The sequence below is a fragment of the Tursiops truncatus genome, chromosome 3, assembly GCF_011762595.2.
Source record: "Tursiops truncatus isolate mTurTru1 chromosome 3, mTurTru1.mat.Y, whole genome shotgun sequence".
Classification (NCBI taxonomy): domain Eukaryota; kingdom Metazoa; phylum Chordata; class Mammalia; order Artiodactyla; family Delphinidae; genus Tursiops; species Tursiops truncatus.
In genome coordinates, this window is record NC_047036.1 from 162,785,729 (window position 1) to 162,806,276 (window position 20,548).

Consider the following 20,548-nt stretch of genomic DNA (forward strand, 5'->3'; position numbering starts at 1 on the left):
GTGCCAGCTACGGGCAAGGCCGTGGGCCACGAGCACCACTGGTGCAGCCCACCCGGCCTTCTGCCCCCCTGGCCAACTTGCTGGCCCCCACCCCTCTGCAGGCGGCACGCTCACTTCCTCATGCTCTGGAAGGCTCGTGGAGAGATGACAAAGGTGACACCAACGTGCTTCTCCAGAGTGCCTTGGGAGAAGGTGGGACCGTGACCAAAGAGAACCAGACGTGTGGCCTCATGCCCCGGGCAAGACTCAGGCCCCCCATGCCCACGAAGCTGGCCTTCCCCGGCACCGCCCATGCAGCACTTTCTATGATGCCATGCAAAGCCGGGCCAGAAAGTGGGCCCGCCCGGAGGAGCGGAGCGCTGGCCAGCTTACGATCTCGCGGTGAGCCATGAGCACGGCAAAGTTGGTGAGGTGGCTGCAGGCACACGTGGTGTGGGTCTTGTTGGACTCCACCAGGCGGCAGCCCTGCGTCGACCAGTAGCCCAGCATGGAACGCTCCGAGTAGTTCCAGAAGGAGCAGTTGGCATTGAAGTGGTTCTTGGCCTGTTGTGTGGTGGTGACCGGGGGGTCAGATCCAGGGAGTCCCACTCCAGCCCGCACACCCGGCTATGGGGATAGCGACAAGCAGGAGACGAGTGCCTGGGGCTCTGGGCTCCAGGTGACAGTCTGAGACCTCTGGGGACAAAATGGCCCAAGCTGCTGAGGTGGGGGCTGGGGCCCCAGGGAGGGGTTGTAACTTGCTCTCGGGGTGGGTGAACACACAGTAGGGGGGGATGCACAGCCAGGGACAATGGAGGATGCTGGGACCTCACGGAGGGAGGGGGCGCCTCAGCTCACCTCCAGGTGGGCCACAGTGAAGATGACAGGGTCCATGAGGAAAACTCGGCTGGACTCCTTGTTGATGGACGCTGCGATGACCTGGGAGTTCACCACCAGGGAGGCGCCCCCCAGGCCCCCCGCGCCCGCTTCACCTGCCAGCTTCACCGTGGCATTCTCGGTGGACAGGAAGAGGCCCAGGTTGTTGTAGAGGATGAAGACAACTTTGACCACTCCTGGGGAGAACAGGCACAGCAGGGTGTGTTGTCAGCCCCTGGCTGGTGTGCAGCTCCACCACGCTGGCCGCCAGGACCTCTGAAGCCAGGCAGGCTGCAGCCCAGGCAAGTGGGGCTCTGGGAGCCCTTCTGTGGGACCCCTGCTCAGTTATAGGCAGTTCTCAACGGCAGGGCAGTGGGCCGGGACACACAGGCTGGGTCCCCGGCCCACCTCTCACTTACTGTGTAACGTTGAGCAAATCCCTGACCTCTCTGGACCTTCATCTCAAATGGCGCAAGCCTCCCTGAACTGCCACTGCACAGGAGTGAGCCCTGCAAACTGCAAAGCGTGCTTGGCTCTGTGGGGCTTCGGGGGGGGTCTCCACGAATCCCCTGAAACGTTAACACTAGCTTGAATGAAGGACACCCCTGTGTGTGGCCACGGGTCCCAACCTCCTTCCGGATTCTTCAGTCTGATAAAAGCTAAGAACCGCCGTCCTCCGCGAGAGGAGCAGGGGTGCCCGCACGGGGCTCGGGCACTGACCGTTGCGGCTGTTCTGCTTGATGGTGTTGGCGGACAGCTGGATGGAGTTCTCGCTCGGGTACTCCTGGGGGAACACCAGCTCTTGCACTTGACCCTCTGTGTTCAGGACTGTGACCTCGAGGACTGTGGGGACAGGGGACGGCAGGGCACACAAGGTTGGGGGTTTGTCCACAGTCCAGAGGCCCGGGCTGTGGCAAGAGGCCCACGGTCTCCGGGCCGAGGGGGCCCCCACCGTTCAAGATTTGCGCCCGAACTTGCCCTAGCGCGATTGCAGCACTCACCCACGTTCTGCTTGGCGGCCAGGAAGCGGGCAGGCTCCCTGACATTGTCGGCCAGCAGGAAGGCGCCCTCCTCTAGGACGTCCAGGAGCATGGTGGCCGTGTGCACCTGCTCGGTGGCATTCATGTCCTTCCAGGACTCAAGAGCCTCTGGCCGCAGCAGGTTGTCCACCGTCTCCACCACGGCCTGCAACGGTGCGGGGGCAGCTCCGTGATTCCCCCTACATCCTCCAGTTCCCTGGGCTGGGCTCTGCACCCCCTTCTCCGAAACTCCATCTCCAGCGCCACCTGGGGCCTGCCCAGGAGCGACAAGGGCTGCCCCACCCCCTCGGCCAGCAGGAGCCCTTGAGCCTCACCTTGATATAGTCCTTACAGGTTCTCTCTCGCTTGTGCATCTAGGGAGAGAGATGGAGGTGCTCTCAGGGCTGGTCTCCCAGCCCCACTCCTCTAACCCCGACACTCATGTCTGGGCCCCAGGGAGCTTGCTCTTCTGCCTCTGCTACTGACCTGGGCTTAGGCCATAAGCGAGAACCATTCCTAAGGGAGCCCACACCCCCAGGACCATCCAGGGCAGTTCAGGAGGGAGCCCCAGTAGACCTGGGGTCTGTCCTTCCTTCTCCCGTCACCATGGGTGGCAGCCCAGCTCCGCGGTAACAGGCCGGCTATCTCCTAAGTTCCCAGGGCAGTGCCCCCTGCCCTGCTGGCCCTGCTGCCAGGCTCTACCTTGTTGTAGTTCTTGCCAGCTGACTCGCGCTCGATGGGCCGCAGGGCCTGCAGCTGGGCATCCAGGATGTCCAGCAGCTGCTCCATCAGCTTCACAGAGGAGGACACATCACCCGCATAGATGGAGCCCCGGGTGTGGCGGGCCAGCTCGCTGGCAATGTTGGCTGCGTTCTCCCCGCTCTTGATCTGTGTGAGGCGGGAGTGGGATGCCCCGGCTCTGTCAGGGACCGTTTTGCTTCCCTCTTCACGCGCCCAGCCTGCTCAGCCCCTCTCATCCCTCTCTCTGCTGCCCCTTCTCCCTGTCTGCCTTCTCCCTCCCCATCTATCTCTGCTCCCTCTGCAGGCCAGGGAGTGGACCCCTGCTTGTCTCCCCAGTTGTTCCATTGCCCCCACTGTGCCCTGTGCCCGGGCACCCAGGGCCTGCTGTGTGAGCACGTGCGCCTGACTGGGAGGGGCAGCTTCTGCTGGTACCTTCTGGGCCACCTGGTTGACCCAGGGGGAGGTGCAGTTGCTGAGGTCAGGGCCCCGGGGGTTCCAGAGCCCCAGGGCTGGTAGACACTGGAAGGAGGCAATTCCTGTAGGGACAGACACACAGGAACAGAGAAGGGAGCCACAGGGAAGGAGAGAAGGATGGGCCAAAGCAGGGAGAAAGGAGATGACAGAGAGAGGGGGACGAGTGGGTGAGGAGAGAGGTGAGGGGAACACGGAAGACCAGACATGAAGCAGGCCGGACAGTCAAGAGAGGTGTCACTCTGAGGTGACATAAGCCACTCCTTCTTCCCCTAAACCCTCCCTCTGGGCTCCTCTTCCGTCTTTGCCTACCACAGTTGGAACCTTCTAGCTAAGCTCGCCTTGGAAGGCCCCCCCCCCCCACGAAGCCTCTTCTGACCCTCCCCTTGGGATCCCTAGAGCATGCGGTCTGGCTCCACCCTCTCTGGTACTTCAGCTGCTGTGTCCTGTCACCAGCTGCTCCCGGGCCTCTTCCATTTCAGTCTGAAGCCAGGACTCAAGTTACCTCCCGTGGGCTCCCCGCAGGGTCCACCCAGCGCTTTGCACGTGGCGGGTACTTAGTATCGCAGGAGGGGACGGGGGACGAGGCGTGGGGCACTAACTGAGCTGCTGCTGTGTCCTGGGAGCTCTGCTGGGCTCTGGGGACACAGCTGCAGACATCAGGCGTGACCCCTGCATGAAACCCACACTCTGCCAGGGGAGATGGACAGGTAAGTGCATCTACGTTGAGCTGAGTTAAGGGCATGTCCCCCGTCCCTTCCCTGGCCAGACCCAGCAGTGGCCACTCCCCAAGCCAGCTGCAGCGGAGGTAACCTCGGCTCTGCACTCACCTCGAGTCCCCTTGGGGCAGGGCCTCTCCACCAGCATGCCCTGCTGGGTGGCCGGCCACTGGACCCGCCGCACCTCTCGAGGTTCACAGAAGAGTTCCGGGGACACGTGCAGATTGGGGGCGGGGGGCCGCCGGGTGCTGGGGGCGGGGGCAGTGGCTGGAGGTAGGTCAGGTCCCAGCTGGTTGACGGCACCCACGGGGTGCGTGGTGAGGGGCGCCCGGCGGAGTGGGGTGGTGGCCGCAGGCGAGGCTGTGCTGGTCAGGGGTGTGGGCCGGGCCGTGGTGGTCGTGCTGAGGGGTGGCGAAGTGGCTGGGCCTGGAAGGGAGAGGGGATATGAGATGGGGTTACCCCCACGCTTCAGGCCTACTGAAAGATATCCTGGTCCCCACTAGGTCTGGGAGAGCTCCCCTGGCCCCTGTCTGCCCACAGAGGTCCCTCGTACCCCTGGGACCATCTGAAGCATTGGAAGGTGGCAAAAATTCACTCATGTGTACTTTGAAGTCTGAGAGAGCAACCACAGAAGACGGGCCAGGAAGGTGGTGTCTGGAGGCTGTTGTACACAGCCACCTCCCATCCTCATTCTACTCTTACTCTGGGCTCTCTGACCTGGCCACGTCCCCTCCCTCTGGGAGCCTCAGCTCCTCCTTTTGGATTAGATGGGACTCCCTGGAGCCGTGGGGCTGCTCAGAGCTGGTTTGGGGCAGCTGAGGGGGCGGAATGAGACTGTGGAGGGGCCCCGAATCCCGGCCAACATCGGCGGCTCGGCTTTGCTGTTTTACTGATACTGGGCTTCCACCCAAGATTTTGGTTGAAGAGGTTCCAGGGCTCGAAATGCACAGGCCTCTAGGAGACATAGCACAGCTTGGTTAGGAGCCCAGAGTCCTTGGTCCAGATCCTCAAAGGAGCAAGCTAATCCCATACTCACCCAGTGCTTGGGTTTCCTCATCTGTAAAACGGGGCAATGATAAGCCCCGTCTCCTAGGCTGCGAGGGTCAGAGGAGTTAATTGCGTGCTTAGAACAGCCTCTGTCACCTTGCCATGTCACACTGTCATTGCCTCCAGGGCTCCCCCGAACCCACCTCCAGGCCCCCTAAGATGTCCCAGAGTGCACCCCCCGACCCTGGGACCTAGGAGGCGTTTGGGAGCGAACTTGAGCTGTCCTCACCAGCACTGGGGTCGGGTGGCCCGAACTCCAGGCTATAGCGCACCACGAAATAGTTGTTCCAGACATACAGCTGGTTGTCACGAGGGTTATAGTCAACGGAAGAGACGAACTGGTAGGGGTTGGGGAAGGCCAGGCTGACGGGCTCCTCGCGGTTGGCGTTGGTGTTGAAGGCGTAGTCCACGCGGTTGCCGGCCGCCTCGCTGTCGTCATCCACGTACACGGAACGCAGCACGTAGAGGACGCCGCACACCATGAAGGCGTTGGACGCCGAGCGCTTGTCGTAGCCGGTCTCCCACGTGCCCTCGAAGCGCAGCGTGTAGGGGTTGAGCTGGCTCACCACCAGCCGCCCGTTGTTGCCCTCGGTGGCGTAGATGACCCACAGCCCGTTCTCGTCCACGGCCAGGTCGATGTCGGTCTTGCCCCCCCAGCGGTAGGGCGAGGTATCGTGGTAATTGGCCGTGTTGATGACCGTCTCCCCGCTCTTGATGCGCGTGCGCAGGTCGTACTTGACAATGTTGCGCGTGCGCTCCTTGTTGTAGAAGACGGCGCCGTCATAGACCACGAAGCCAGTGCCATCCACACGGTTGGGCAGGCGGTAGGTGGTGGTGTGGCGCGCCGCCACGTAGTCCTCCCACGAGGCGTACTCGGTCAGCGTGTCCGTGCGGTAGGGGATCCAGGGCATGACGTAGATGCGGTCACCCGCCTGCAGTGGGTCCTTGCACCATGCGCCAGACTGGTGCTCCGACTCGTGTGTCGAGGTGGGGTCCAGCACCTTCTGCAGAGTCCCTGGGCACACGAAGACTGGGCCAGGTGGGTGGGCGGGGAGGACACGGGGAGAGGAGCAGGGGCAAAGGAGGGGGAGAGAGAGAGGCAAGTTGGTCACGCGGCCAGGGGGGTGCCAGGCTGTCCCCTCCTGCTGCTGCAGTCACGGTTGCTTGGTAGGGCTGGTGATGGGAAGGGGGTTTCCGGGCTGGGACCCCTGCCCCGCCCAGCTGCCCCTCTCCCTGGAGATGTCAACCCTGGAGGCCATTAAGAGCAGGGTTAGTGGTGGAAGGTAGTGCCCCTCTTTCCTTCCCTGGCTGCTAGAGACCCCACAGGCTGGGGATAAGGGGTTTGGCAAGAGGCATCGCAGAGACGATCTCGTGTGCCTTAAGCAGGAGTGGAAAGATTTCCTCACTGCAGCCACTGGTGGCTTTGAGGTTCCAGGGACTCAGGGCCCTGCCCCTTCGCCATCATCTGCGCCCCTATGGAAGAGCTAGGGGTCAAGGGTCCCATCGTTCACCAACCACACCAGGACACAGATTTTTTTTTTAACTCCTTTTTCTTCCTCCTGCAAAAACTGCAAGGTAGAGTGATGTTTCCGTACCCACTGTGGGTGGGTGTCAGGAGCGCACTTCTATTCCAGGGTGGGAGAGGCACCCGAGGTTCCTGATGCAGCCTGTGGCAGCCCCCACCCCCAGTACCCATGAAATCAGTAGCTGAGGAAGGGTATTCGGAAAAGTCCAGCCCCTCCTGAGGGTGCCCAGCCCTGCCCCCAGCCGGCAGGGTCTCTCATGGGGTTAATTCAGCAGCAGACACTGACACTGGTGCACAGGGGTGAGGGGGAGAACTTGGGGAGGGAGAGGACTCCCGGGAGAGTTGGGTGGGGGGGAGGAGAGCTGTGTGGAGGGAAGAGAGACAAGGTGGTGGTGGTGGGGCTCGGCGAGGTCCTGGCTCCAAGGGAGGCACACTGGAGAGCACCTGGGAAGAAAGGGTTAGTGCTGGCGAGGAGAGAGGGGGGTGAGCAGAGAATTCACTCCAAGGCCCAGGCCCGACTGAGGGTCCCTTGGGGGGGCAGTCCCAGGTCCAGCTCAGAAGGGGCAAGGGAGGGAACCAGGTGCTAGGATAAAGACCCAGCCCGCCCCCAGCAGGCCCCGCCCCCCCACCTCCCCTGCCCTGACCCCGATTTACCTGCAACCATCCCCGGCTCAGGAGGAGGGACCAAGGCAGCGCTGATGTCAGAAAGGTGGGGGGCCCCGCCCCACCCCCCCATTCCCTGAAAAGGAGGAAAACCTCAACTGCATCTCGTTGGCCACCAATAGCCTGCCCACCCTTGCCCCGTCACGTCCCAGCGCCGCCTGCTCCTAGCCTCCCCTCACTGACCCGGTGGGGGGTCTGGACTTTCAGTGTGGCCAGGCTCCCCTCCTCCTCCTGTAGAGGTGATGTCCCTCCATCCAGGACGGCTGGGGGCCTCCCTCTCACCTCCCTGCTAGCAGAACCCACGGACAGGCCAGGGTGAGAGTTTGTAGTGAATTCTCTGCTCCTGCTTGGTCTGTCACCAAAGCAGCTGGCCCCGAGGGGACAGGGAGGGCTGGGACTTGGTGCCGGCTTGGGGGGCGGGGGCTTGGCCCCAGTGGTTAGAGGGGCTTGGACACTTCTCATTCCCCCACTTCCAGCCTCATTCTTCAGGAGGCTCAGGTGGGTGGGTGCGGAGATCCAGCCCTCCCTTCACAGCAGCAGGGGGACATTTTGACCCAAGGGTCTCCAGGCACAGAGCAGCCAGGAGCATGCCCTGTTTTAGGAGGGGGAGGGGAGCTTGGGGCTCCACCATCTCCCTGTCCCCAGTGCCCTGAGGGGTTGGCCTGTACCTTCTGTTCAGCACACTGGCCTCTGCCCTTTTCCCCTGTCCCTGGGTCTCCCCTCTCCCCAAGCTAGGTCCCCCGCCAGCTTTGTGACGACTGAGCAGATGTGCTTGTGGGGGGGGGGGGGCAGTGGGAGGTCTCAGAGCCTAGCCTGGTCGGCAGGGCATGGCGGAGGAAAACGTGGTTAGAGGTTACCCTGGGGAAGGGGGAGAAGATGAGGAAGGGTCTGCCTGGGGCCTTTGCCAGCAAGGACCCCCTCCCCAGCACCAAGCTCCCAATACCTCCTCTGCCCTCCAGCCTCCTCCCACCCGCCCTTTGAAGAGAAAAGATCCCAGGCTGCCGTATCCAAACCACCACCGGGCCTGCAAGAAGAGTGTCTGGTGCTGGGTGGGAGAGAGACTCCAGGAGAAAGACAGGGAGAGAGTGGAGGGGTGCAGAGGGGCAGGGCGGTGGGCTGGTTGCCCAGGCCTCTGTGAGATGGGGGAAGGGACAAGGGGGAGGGGAGCAGCTCGGAGGGACCCCGCCCCACCTCCCTCAAAGGGGATGCTCCACCGACCACCGTAATTTCAAGGCAGAAGTGATCCTGAAAGGTCATCCCTTCCATCCGCGGCCCCTGCTGCCTGCCTCAGAGCTGCAAATTTCCCAAAACTTTCAGGGGAGGAAGCGACCATCCCCAAGAGCCCAGGCCTGCAGTTGCAGCCCTGCCCCACTCCACTAACGGACAGCTCTGCCCCCTACGGAGTTCTACCCAGCCCCCGCTGGAGGTTTCACCCGCAAGAAATTATGGTGCTCGTGGAAGTCCCCGACCCGGCCTATACCTCCCCCGCCCCCCTCTCCCTGGTCCTCTAACCACAACAGCCCAGAAGAAACCCTGACTGCAGCTTCGCAAGTATTTCAGAACCAGAGAAAATGCTCCCCCGCCCCTCACTCCCCCAACCTTGAGGCCCGCCCCCACCCCCTCGTCCCGATTTGGCAGGCTGCCCTCCCCGGGCTGGGGACAGCTTATACCCCTCCCCAGGGCTGGGCCCCCCGCTGGTGGAGGACAGGGGTTGGGACTGGGGGAAACTGGTACTCCATGCTCCAAAACAGCTCTGGGCCTTGGAAACGCCAAACCAGAAGGAACTGAAGCCGCCAGGAGCCAGAGAGAGAGAGAGAGAGAGAGAGAGAGAGAGAGAGGGAGAGAGAGAAAGAGAGAGGAGGAAACTGCTCCCCAAAAGGAAAACAAAGGTGTCCCCTCCACCCTGCCTCCCCGAACCCCGACACATGTTACAAAAGCGGGGGGCAGGAGGAAGAGAGGAGAGAGACGGCTCACCCGGTGCCCTTCACCCCTGGTCAGGAGCCAGGGAAGGGGGTCCCTCCCTCCCCACCCGCCCTGGATGCTTACACACTTCTCCTGAAGGAGGCAAAAGAAGTATGAGAGAAGGCCAGGTCCCCCCCGGCCCCGCAAGGGCCAGGGACTAGGAAGGTGGGCCGGGGGGTGGGGAGGCTTGGGGGGAGAGAGAGAGAGAGAGGGAGGGAGAGAGAGAGAGAGAGAGAGAGAGGGGCAGAGAGAGAGACGGAAGATCCTGCCCGGGCTCAGAGAGGAGCTTCCTCAGGTGTCTGGAGGGTGGAGTCACCCGGCTGCACCAGGGCTTGCCCCACCAGGGGGACACTGGGGTGGGGAATAGCGACTGGACCAAGTTTGGGGTGGGGGGAGAAGAAGGGGCCGGAGGGGAGGGTGGGTCACATAAGTATGGTGCAGGTAAAACAAAGTCTGAGTTAGGGGTTAGCATTGGTAACAGTGCGTTTACCTTTCTGCTCCACTTCTACTTTAAGCATCGGAAGAGAGAGAGAAAACAAATTGAAAAAAAAAATGTGCAAGAAAAAAAGAGAAAAAAAAAAGATTAAATTGCTTTCGTTTCTTTTCTGGCAACACGCCCCCTTTTCCTTTCTTTCCTCACTCCTGGTTCCCCAACCCCGAAGGTAGCATCAGCCCCCGCCCCCAAGTCCTTTCCTTCAGGGAGGGTGTCAGGGAGACAGTCACAGGGAGGGGAGACACATGGGAGGACAGAGACCAAGAGAGACGAGGGGTGTGGGGGGGAGGGGGGTGTACAGGCAGGCATGGGGGCAGAGCCCTCAGATGGGAAGGGGCACCCTCAGTGCAGTGGGGACTGGGGAGGGGAGCCCCAGCTGGGAGGCGGCTCCGCTTAGGGGGGCACCAGGCAGGGATGGTGGGGAGGGTGAAGGAATCACTTAGATCCCCTTCAGCCCGGCCTGCTGCCCTCCTGCTAGAACCAGGGGCCCAGGGGAGGGGGTTCAGTGCCTCCTGGGGCCTGGTAGCCTCACGAGAGAGAACACATTGGACTCCTTCCCCTTCTGTGCCGGCCTTGCAAGACTCCAGCTGAGTTTCCCCAAACCCTCAGAACCCGAAACAAGCCAACACACAGAGAGGGTGGCAGCATCAGACACAGAATGACGGAGAGGCAGACAGGCAGAGCCCCCTGGGCCTCAAAGAGCCCGGAGGGGGAGACAGAGGCAGAGAGGGAAGAGGCTGGGGTGGGGGGGACATCACAGATGGGGCAGGACAGCAGGTGGGGCACAGACACGCTCCCACACTCCCCCGGGGCAAGCCCGAGGCTCAGTTTCTCTGCCCAGCTCCCCCCTGGGGGCCCAGGAGCCGGGAGCTCCCCAGCCCGCTGTTGGTATGGGCGGGCGGTACCTGGGGGAGGAAGGGGGCATGGTTAGACTGTGCTCCGCTGCAAGGCAAATCCAGTGTTAGTCGGGCCTGTCCGGTATGTGTGTGTGGCAGGGAGCCCTGCACACCCACCGCTCCCTTCCCACGGTAGCCCCTGCACCCACCCCTGACCAGCACTGGGGTCACCCCAGCCTCTGAAGCCCAGGGCAACATGGCTGCCCAGGGCACGCCCCCTCCAGGCTCTGTGTCCCTGACCCCTTAGGAACCTCTGACCAGGGCCTCGCTCTCCTGCCACCTCTCTGGTGGAGCAGTGTTCGGCTCCCTTCCCAGCGCCTCATCCAGGGCCTGGTACGCAGGAGGTGCTCAGAGAAACTCTGGGGGATAAGTGAGTGCCCGGCTTCCCTGTTCTGCGGCGTGGCTTCCATCACCCTCGTAACACCAGCCCTCTTCTTCTGGGACCGGGAGTTAGCTCAGCCCCCGCAAGACACATCCTTCATGTCTGTGACTACGAGTGCGTGTATGCGTGTGTGCCCCTGCCTCTCCCAGGGCTCAGGCTAGCTCTCTCCCATCAGACTGGGGGCTGCCCATCCCCTGAGCCCTCCTGCTCTCTGAGGGTCACGGCCTCCCACCCACACTTGGAGTTTGGCTCCAGGAGGTCTCTAAGCCCCTCTCCTCCCCACACCCTCTAACTTTTTTCCTGCTCCTTTCCCTGCACGGTATCCACTTTGGATGACACTTGGATCAGGGGATTTCTTTTTTTCCTGCCCTTTATCTTACCTGCTTCAGGAGAAATTGGGTTTGTCATCTGTTGTTAATTTTATTTTTGATTACCGATAGCAATTATAATAATTGGTAAAAATCATGATGAGGGAGTCACAAGAAAAGCAACAACTACCAAGTGCCCGGCGCTTACTCTGCGCCAGGAACCGTGCTAAGCACCTCTCGGGCAGCCTTTCGAGAACCCTGTCTATAGAGGGGGAAAGGGGACCAGTGAAGTGAAGCAACACGGCTGAGGCTACCTGGCTATCAAAAGCAGGCACCGTTTCCCTCACACCTACGGCTGACGGTGCACAAGGAGCTTTGACCCACGTTCTCTGTACTCCGGGCAACACCTCAGGGAAGGTGTTTGATTCCCCTCCCACCATTAAAGAGGAAGGTGTAGGTTCAGCTGGATCGAAAGGGCACCCAAAGCATTACTGAGCACATCCTGAACCAGGCTTGGGCCTGGGCGCTGGGAGGGGGGTGAAGATGAGGCCTCTGCCCTGCAGGAGTTTACATCCAGCACTCTGTCACCAGGAGCAGCCTCTGCGGCCAGCCCTGGGTTAGGCGCCTCGCACACGTGATCTCCTGGCCTTTCGCCTCCTTCTGCAGCGGCCCAGAGAAATTACGTCATTGGCTCAAGTTTCAGAGCCAGAAAACCCAAGGGCCGGGGCCAAGCCTCGAACCCAGCCTGATTTCCCCACTGTGCTACGCTCCCCAACTCCTGCCCCCCTTCCCTGCTGCCCCAGCCATGGGGCTGGGCGGTGTCCCCAGTGCTGTGGGGAGGCTTCAAGGATCAGATGGGCATCCCTCTCAGGCAGTGGCTGGAGGCCTTGGTCGCTGAAAGGAAAGGGTGAGGAGTAAAAGAAGAAGGTTATGGAAGCACATAAGCCGTCCCGTCTCCCCCAGCACGTCTGCAGTCACCTGCGAGGAGAAATCAAAGGTTGGGGAGAGGGGGGAAGGCTGGGGTGGGAGGGGAGAGGAGGGAGAGTCACAGGGCCTCCTGCGCCCCCGCCCCTACCCCCTCACACTCAGACACCCTGGTGGCCCTGCCTCCTCCCGCCTCTGCCCGGAGGCCCTACCTCCAGGTTGCCTACATGAAGCTGGGGGTGCAGGGGAGGGGATGGATGATGGGGGAAAGGGAGGGAAGAGTAAGGGCTGGAAAGAAGGGCCACGTTAAGGGTGGGGTGCTGAGGAGGAGAGACCCTGTCATTGTTTGCTCCCCTTGGCCAGGTGCAAGAATGGCAGGCCCCTGGCTCCCCAGATCACCTTTCTCAGGCTTCCTGGTGCCACCCTCAGTCCAACATGGTGGCACTTCCTTTGCAGACAGGAAGTATGACTGTGGTAACGGGCAAACAAACCAAGAGTTAGGAATCTGTGGAAGATGCCCCTAGCCCTTCACACCTGATCTGCCACCAGGCCTCAGAGGGTGGTCTGCCTCCGTATGAGTACAGAGTCCAGCTTCCAGGACTGGGAAGGGGCAGGACTGGGGGCACGTGAGGGGTGAGGGGGACAAGAGAAAGGAAAGGGAACTCAGAGAAAGGGGGGTGAGTGAGAGGGAAGAGCAGGTGTGTAAGAGGGGGTCACGAAGGGAAGGGGTGAGAGAAGAGCAGGGAGGCAGAGGAATTAGAGGGCAGCGAGGTCAAGGTCCAGGGAGAGGAGAGGAGAGATATAAGTGTGCCAAGTGGAGTACGTGGGTGTGGCCTTGGAGTGTATAAATAAGCCCAAGGGCATGTGAAGAAGCAGGGTGAGCAGGCCAGAGTAACAAGAGTTGGAGAAGGTGCCCAGTGGATGGGGACAGAGTCTGTGAGGGTGGGGGTGTGGGTGGGGCAGACACCAGTGTGGACAAGGGTGTCTGGGTGAAGAGAATGTGTGAGGGAGGGAGCAGGCCCAGCTGTCCCCCGTGTGCCTGGCCCCGACTTGGCCCTGTGTGTGTGTGTGTGTGTGTGTGTGTGTGTGTGTGTGTGTGTGTGTGCGCGCTCAAGGTGTCTCCTCCTCACTCGCTTCTGGAAGGGGGAAGGGCCCGCGTCCGCATGAGGAACAAGATGACTCACTGTAGGGGACACAGTCGTACTGCACCTCCAGGTACTTGTAGGTCCCGGGACAGGGATCGGGAAAGGCGTCGGAGCCGGCGACCACCACGCACTGGGTGCGGTTGTTACACCTGTGGAGGAGAGACGGGCAGCTGGCAAAAGACAGGCCTGGAACTGGGGGGGGTGGGGCAGGGTCAGGAGAGGAATGGACAACCCCAGATTGGGAAGGAACTGTGGAGACCACGCCAGGGACCTTGTGTGGGCATTGTTTTCTGTTTCCTGCCTGCTCTCTCCTACCAGATAGGATTCTTCTATTTCTAAGCCCTGGCATGGCATGAAGCTTAGGGCTGGGCCAGAGGGGTGGCCCCATAAACTGCTTCCCCAGACACACTTCATCACTTGCATCCTGAGTCACCAGTGCCATTATGTCCTTTTTTTCCTTTTTCTTCCTATATTGACCATAAAGCCCCCACTTTGTTCACAGAAGAGTAAGATGTGAAGCCATACACGCAAGGTGGTGTCTTTGCAAAGATGCTATGAATGAAATGCTCACAGCGTTTGCCTGTGTCCACCTCAGACCATGTCTTGACATGTCCTACCCTTTGGACAGCGCTGCTGTGAGGCTCTGCAGTCAGGACAGGGGCAGAGTCTTCACCTCATGCTGAAGCCATCCTTGCTTCCCCATGGGGAACACCCCCGAGTCCCTGTCAACTTCTCAGGAGGCTGGCTACCATGTAACAGGAGGCCTAGTTAATGACAACAAGAGATGTTTCTTGCTGTCTGTTCCCACGGTCAAGGTCTCCGTTTCCCTGGAGCAGGCCAAGTCTCGGCTGGGCAGAACGGTGACTTGACTGTGGGTGTGTTCAAGTGGTTTGGGGGAGCTTCCTGACAGGTACAGGGCAGAGGGGGCTCCTGTGTCTTCCCTTCCATCCTGCCCTTAACCAATGAGTGCTTAACTCATGAGGACCTGCTTATACCCACCCACCTCAACCCCCTTCTTTAAAAATATAACACTGACCTCATAAGGTTAAACAGAGACTTAGTTACCTATGACCCAGAGAACTAGTTCTAGTCCCCAAAGTGCTTTCACCTGCTGTAACACTGCGGGTGTATTCCTGTACGAATGCTTGTATACGAATGTTCATAGCAGCATCATTTACACAATCACCAAAAGGTGGAGACAACCCATCGACAAATGAGTGGATAAACAAAACACGGTACATCCATACGATAGAATATTATTCAGCCGTAAAAAGGAAGGAAGCTCTAATACACACTACAATGTGGACGAGCCTTGAACACATCACGCTCAGTGAAAGAAGCCAGCCACAGGAGCCACGTGTTTTACGGTTCTATTTATATGAAATGTCCAAAACAGGCAAATTCAGAGACGGAAAGTAGATTAGGGTTGCCAGGAACTCGGGGGAGGGCGGGGAACAGGGAGTGACTGCTAAGGGCGACAGAGTTTCCTTTTGAGGTGATGAAAATGTTCTGGAACTAGACGGAGGCAGAGGTTGCACCATATTGTCAATGTAACTAACGCCACTGAATTGTTCACTTTAAAATGAATTTTATCTTACGTGGATTTCACCTCCGTTAAAGATGAAAACAAAAAGAAACACACAAAAACGCTGGCTTTCCAGCGGGAGACTGCACGTCCCAGCCTCCCGTGCAGCTGGGAGGAAGTGCCCAGGAAGTGCCCGTAACTGAGTTCTGGCCCAGGAGGTGGGAGTGGGGGTGGGGTGGGTTGCAGCGCTGAGACAGAGAGAAGCGGGTGCTGAGGGCCTTTTCAGTTCTGATCTTGTTCAGGTCACTGTGTTTATCCTGGGGGGGTCTCCGTCAGAGTAGTGGAGCTGGACCCTAACTAATATGAAGAGCCTCCAGGTGTGGCCTCATCAGAATCCCTCAGCCCCCGTGACCACCCTGCTCAGTGTCACCCCTCTAGGACTGAGACCCCACGAGCGTCGGAACTGGGTCAGTCGCTGTGCTACGTACTTGGGCACATGGCGGAGAACATCACGGACCCTGAGGCCGGTGCGGAGTGAAGTGGGCAGGGAGAATTTGGAGGCAGGAGGTAGGAGGAGAGAGAGGCTGGACTGGGACTGTCCATGCAGGGGTGTCAGGAGACGGGAAGCGGGGAAGAAGGACAAGATTGCTGGAGGGGAATGGATGTTTGATTATTTCCTTTTTTTTTTTTTTTTTTGCCGCTCTGTGCAGCTTGTGGGATCTTAGTTTCCCGCCCAGGGATTGAACCCAGACCCTCGGCAGTGAGAGAGCACAGTCCTAACCCCCGGACCGCCGGAGAATTCCCGATGTTCGCGAGAGAAACAGTGGGAGGGAGGCGATGAAGCGGTCCTGGCCTGGCCCACCCACCTGATCACGCCTGTCTCCTGCCCAAAACTCTCGGGAGGCTTTCAGTGACCCCACCCAGTGACATACTCTAGCATCCCCAAGGAGCTGTAGAGCGGGCCCCAGGCCTCCTTCCCTTTTCCAGTTTTATGCTCAGGATCCTGGAGTGAACCCTGCATTCTCTCAGGCGTTTGGCAAAAATTCAGTGAGCGCCTGTGGTGTATCTGGCTGTGGACACAGCGGTGACAGACAAAACTCCCTTTCCCCGTGGGGCTGACAGCCTAGTGAGGGAAGACATAAAAAAGACACGATAAAGAGGCGAAACAGCCAATGGGACTGTGGATGGAAGTCAGGACTAGGAGAGAGAGAGCGCAGGGAAGGGGCTGGGAAGTGGCAGGGGCGGGGGCTGGGTTGCTGTGATTTTAGAGGGTGGTCAGGCAGGCCTCACTGAGAGGTTAGTTAGGTAAAAACAAAAAATCCCTGGGGCTTCCCCGGTGGCATAGTGGTTGAGAGTCCGCCTGCCGGTGCAGGGGACGTGGGTTCGGGCCCCGGTCCGGGAAGATCCCACATGCCGCGGAGCAGCTGGGCCCGTGAGCCATGGCCGCTGAGCCTGCGCGTGCGGAGCCTGTGCTCCGCAACGGGAGGGGCCACGACAGTGAGAGGCCCGCGTATCGCAAAAAATAAAAAATAAAAAAAATAAAAATCCCTGAGTAAGGAGAGGGAGGGGCTATGTGGGTGTTGGGGAACAGCATTCCTGGCAGGGGGAACAGCCAGTGCAAAGGCCCTGAGGGAGCCCTTAGTGGAAGATGCCTGATGGGTGTAAGGAGTGGGCCAGGTAACTGAAGCCCAGCGAGTGAGGAGGTGCGTGGAGGAGGTGAGGGCCGGGAGAGGACAGGGCAGAACGTGTAGGGCCTTGGGGGCCTCAGGGGAGGACTTAGGCTTTTGCTCTGAGTGAGGTTGGAGCCAAGGAGAGCTGTGATCTGAGGAGGGACAGGACCTGACTCAGGTGCTCCCAAGCACTCTCTGGCTGCTATGGGGGGGAACAGACTATAGCAGGCAAGGAGAGGGGGCAGAAGATACTGTAGCAGTCCTGGGGGGCTTGGTGGTGGAAGTGGCGGTCCCATCAGGGTATAATTTGAAGGAAGAGCTGACCAGCTCTAGGTGGTGCGGGTGTGAGTGTGAAAGAGCCTTCTGCAGCTTTGCACACATGCACCCCACACTCACACACTTACAGACATAAACAGTCTTCACACTCCCTCCCTCACATTCTCACACACGTTCTCTCTGACATTCACAAGCACATACACTTCTGCCATCTGCGTTCAACTGTCACCTCCTCAGGGAAGCCTGACCAGACCTCTGGGCTGTCTGTCAGTTCCCATGACATCTCACTCTGTCCCACCACGGCGTTTACTCTGCAAGCCCCCACCAATCTCAGGATGAGCTTCTGGAGGCAACGGGCTTGTGGCAGAGGGTACAGGTTGGGGAGGTGACAGGCTGGCAGGGCATGGGCTGGGTCTTATTTGCTGTTTGCACGGGACCCGGCCCCTAGTAATTGCTCAGGAAACATGGGTCGAATGCATAAAAGGAAGACTAAAGGTGCACGGGATGTGCTGGCCAGGGGCGCATGGAGGACAGGCACCTTATTGACCCCAGGGACTGCTGCCACCCCATCTCCCAGGAGCCCCGCAGGGTGGGGCCCCTCACCTCTGGGACATGATCTTGAAGGCGTCTGGCAGATAGCACTGCACATTCTCCATCTGGAAAGGGTCAGCGTCGCAGATCTTGTCATCTGTGCGCCCGTAGTTGGCGTTCTCCACCATGATGACGTCGCTGCCTGGGCACCGCAGCTCTATGGGGTAGCCTTCGCATGCCAGCTCACGGCGCATCAGCCCGAACGGGAGCCCGGCCCGGCTCAGGCCTGCAGGGAGGAGGGGGAGAGAGTCACACCCGGGCCCAGGAAGGGAGGGAAGACCCCCGCTGAAGAGGCGCCACCTCCAGCTTCACTGTATTGGGATGCGGACCGTATGAACGTCAGTTTACTCATCTGTAAAATGGGCTTCTCAGTGTGCCCACCTGTGTAGTAAGGCCATGAACCTGGCCCAAGGAGAGTCTGGCCTTTGCCTTGGCTCCTGGGCGGTGCCCTCGAAGCCCCTGAAGTGTCCTGCTTGAGAAGAGTGTCTTTGTTTGCCTGGGGGCCTTGAGCCACGCCAGGCAGCCTGTGCTAACTGTTATGGGTTGAACTGGGTCTTCCCCCTCCCCAAATTCAAATGCTGAAATCAAGCCCTAACCCTCAGGACCTGAGAATGTGGTCGAATTTGGAGATGGCTTCTTCACAGAGGTAATCAGATTAAAATGAGGTCGTTAAGGTGGGCCATTAATAGGGCCCTATGGGGTCCTAATCCAATAGGAACAGTGTCCTTATAAAAAGGGGAAATTTGGACCTAGAGGCACACACAGAGCGAAGACGATGTGGAGACACAGGGAGAAGATGGCCATCTACAAACCAAGGAGAGGGGCCATGCGGGTGCTGGGGAACAGCATTCCAGGCAGGGGGAACAGCCAGTGCAAAGGCCCTGAGGGAGCCCTTAGTGGAAGATGCCTGATGGGTGTAAGGAGTGGGCCAGGTAACCGAAGCCCAGCGAGTGAGGGAACCGATCCTTCCCTTGTGACCTTCAGAAGGAACCAACCCTGCTGACGCCTTGACCTTGGATGTCTAGCCTCTAGAACTGGGCGGGACTACATCTCTATTGCTTAAGGCTCCCAGTCTGTGGTATTTTGTCACAGCAGCCCCAGCAAACTAGTACACTCACGATGTGGTTTCAGGTAGGCACTTGGGGTCACGCGGTATCAGCTGACCTCTGGAGGGGCTGGAGGCTGAGGTCAGCCACGTCTACGCGACTGAGCCCCGGTAAAGACTCTGGACACCAAGGCTCAGGGGAGCTTCCTGGGTTGGCTGGACAACATGCGTGCTGTCACTTATCGTTGTCAGGAGAGTTCCTGCTTTTTTTTTCTTTTTTTTTTTTTTTTTGCGGTACACGGGCCTCTCACTGTTGTGGCCTCTCCCGCTGCAGGGCACAGGCTCCGGACGCACAGGCTCAGCGGCCATGGCTCACGGGCCTAGCCGCTCCACGGCACGTGGGATCTTCCCGGACCGGGGCACGAACCCGCGTCCCCTGCATCGGCAGGTGGACTCCCAACCACTGCGCCACCAGGGAAGCCCTCTCTTGGCTGATTTTAATCTGTATCTGTTCACTGTAATAAACTATAACCACGAGTATAATGGTGTTTCTGAATTCCGTGAATCGTTCAGGCAAATCATCAAAGCTGGGGGTGGTCTGGGGGACCCCCAAACTCGCAGTTAGTGTCAGAGGTAAGGGTGGCCTGGTGCACTTCCCTAACTTCACATCACCCCATGCAAGGTCCAGAGATGGTGCGGGAGGGAACACGCTCATGTTCTGGAAGAAACCACAGAGTCTGGCTTTGCCACTTCCCAGCTGACAGACCAGGTGTGTCCTTTGGACCAGGGCTTCTCCTGGTGTGTCCCAGGAATCAGCAGCGTACCCATCATGTTCAGAATGTAGATTCTGGGCCCCCCGACCCAGGCCTGCTGAATCAGAATCTTGGGGATGAAACCAGGAGCCTTTGGATGGATACACCCACCAGTGGTTCTGATGCACACTACAGCCTGGACAGCCACTGCTGGAGCCTCACCAGGCCTCAGTTTCTGGATCTGTAAAATGGGCCACCACAGCCCAGGGCTGTACTGGGAGGATTCCGTGCTAGAAAATGTTCTTGAAGGAGGTGCTGTGCATGGTGCTGTGCTCCCGGAGGACGTCACAGGGAGGGGCCTCCTTGCTTTCACCTAGGAAACCTCCCAGGGTTGCCATGACAATGAAAGAACTTGCCATGGGCATGCCCTGCTCTCAGAGGGGTTGCATTGTCACACGTCAGTCTCCATCCCATGCCATTCGGAGACTGAGAGCTGGGACTCAGGAGCCAGATGGCCAGGGTTTGTGTGTTTGTTTATTTATTTGTATAAATTTATTTATTTATTTTTGGCCGCGTTGGGTCTTCGTGGCTGTGCGCGGGATTTCTCTAGTTGCGGTGAGTGGGGGCTACTCTTCGTTGGGGTGCGCAGGCTTCTCATTGTGGTGGCTTCTCTTGTTGTGGAGCACGGGCCCTAGGCGCGCGGGCTTCAGTAGTTGTGGCACATGGGCTCAGTAGTTGTGGCACGCGGGCTCTAGAGCGTAGGCTCAGTAGTTGTGGCGCATGGGCTTTGTTGCTCTGCGGCATGTGGGATCTTCCCGGACCAGGGCTCGAACCTGTGTCCCCTGCCTTGGCAGGCGGATTCCTAACCACTGCGTCACCAGGGAAGTCCCTGGCTGGGGTTTAAATCCCAGCTTGGCCACTTCCTGGCTGGTGGCCTCGTCCAGTCACTGACCACCTCTGTGCCCCCGTTTCTTTCCCTAAGGAGCTGATAACGCCTATCTCATAGATCCATGCAGAGGGTTGCAGTGCACACGGTACATAGTGAGAAGGCAAGCCACTGATTACTATTATCATTCAGATGATCAAGGCAGCTAGTCTCTGTTGGACAGAGTGGGCTCAGTACCGTCCATGCCTGCTGGGGCAGCCACCTTCTTGGACACTGGTCCCAACCAAGCCTTGCAGGGTGTCAGAGAGAAGGGGGGATGCACAGAGTGGCCCTGGGCTCCAATGTGGGGACTGTCACTTGTAGATGAAGAGAAGGCACCAGTGCATGATGGCAGCAGGGCCAAATGGGCCCCTTTTTCCAGATCTAGTGCCTCCAATGCCACCTGGGGGCCCAATGGGGTTGGCAGCTAGGCCCTCGGGGTATTTTGGGATGAGTTAAGTCCCACTTGCGGGAAAGTTTTACATGCGTTCCTCTAGCATCATCTGCTTCCGCAGCTAATTTTAGCCCTTCCTGGGCCCGGGAAGGAGGCCGGGGGTGGAGGGCTGGCTTGGATGGGTCTGGGGGTGGAAGCAGCCCCTCGCAGGCCAGCTGGC

At 59.5% G+C, this 20,548-nt stretch overlaps 1 protein-coding gene and 1 long non-coding RNA gene across 9 annotated transcripts in view; one reads left to right on the top strand and one right to left on the bottom strand.

The window, feature by feature from the left end:
* LOC117311738 (uncharacterized) overlaps positions 1-17,228 on the top strand; it is a 39,704-nt gene extending 22,476 nt beyond the window's left edge. For 3 of the 4 annotated variants that reach the window (XR_004526026.2, XR_004526027.2, XR_004526025.2), the window contains one exon: positions 102-382. This is a non-coding gene — a long non-coding RNA (uncharacterized lncRNA). Of the gene's footprint in view, positions 1-101; positions 15,243-15,385 lie in introns of those variants that run through there. The other variant, XR_012331069.1, reaches the window with a different exon arrangement.
* Positions 1-20,548, bottom strand: part of ADGRL1 (adhesion G protein-coupled receptor L1) — a 47,355-nt gene that overhangs the window by 8,661 nt on the left and 18,146 nt on the right. For 3 of the 5 annotated variants that reach the window (XM_033854187.2, XM_033854185.2, XM_073803201.1), the window contains 12 exons: positions 17,225-17,438; positions 13,190-13,299; positions 9,493-9,507; positions 5,082-5,882; positions 3,917-4,231; positions 3,048-3,151; positions 2,577-2,762; positions 2,210-2,248; positions 1,857-2,040; positions 1,576-1,698; positions 838-1,052; positions 373-543 (listed from right to left, as the gene is read on the bottom strand). In XM_033854187.2, coding sequence (XP_033710078.1) covers positions 373-543; positions 838-1,052; positions 1,576-1,698; positions 1,857-2,040; positions 2,210-2,248; positions 2,577-2,762; positions 3,048-3,151; positions 3,917-4,231; positions 5,082-5,882; positions 9,493-9,507; positions 13,190-13,299; positions 17,225-17,438 — 2,477 coding nt within the window. Of the gene's footprint in view, positions 1-372; positions 544-837; positions 1,053-1,575; positions 1,699-1,856; positions 2,041-2,209; positions 2,249-2,576; positions 2,763-3,047; positions 3,152-3,916; positions 4,232-5,081; positions 5,883-7,031; positions 7,117-9,492; positions 9,508-13,189; positions 13,300-17,224; positions 17,439-20,548 lie in introns of those variants that run through there. The other 2 variants (XM_033854186.2, XM_033854188.2) reach the window with 2 other exon arrangements.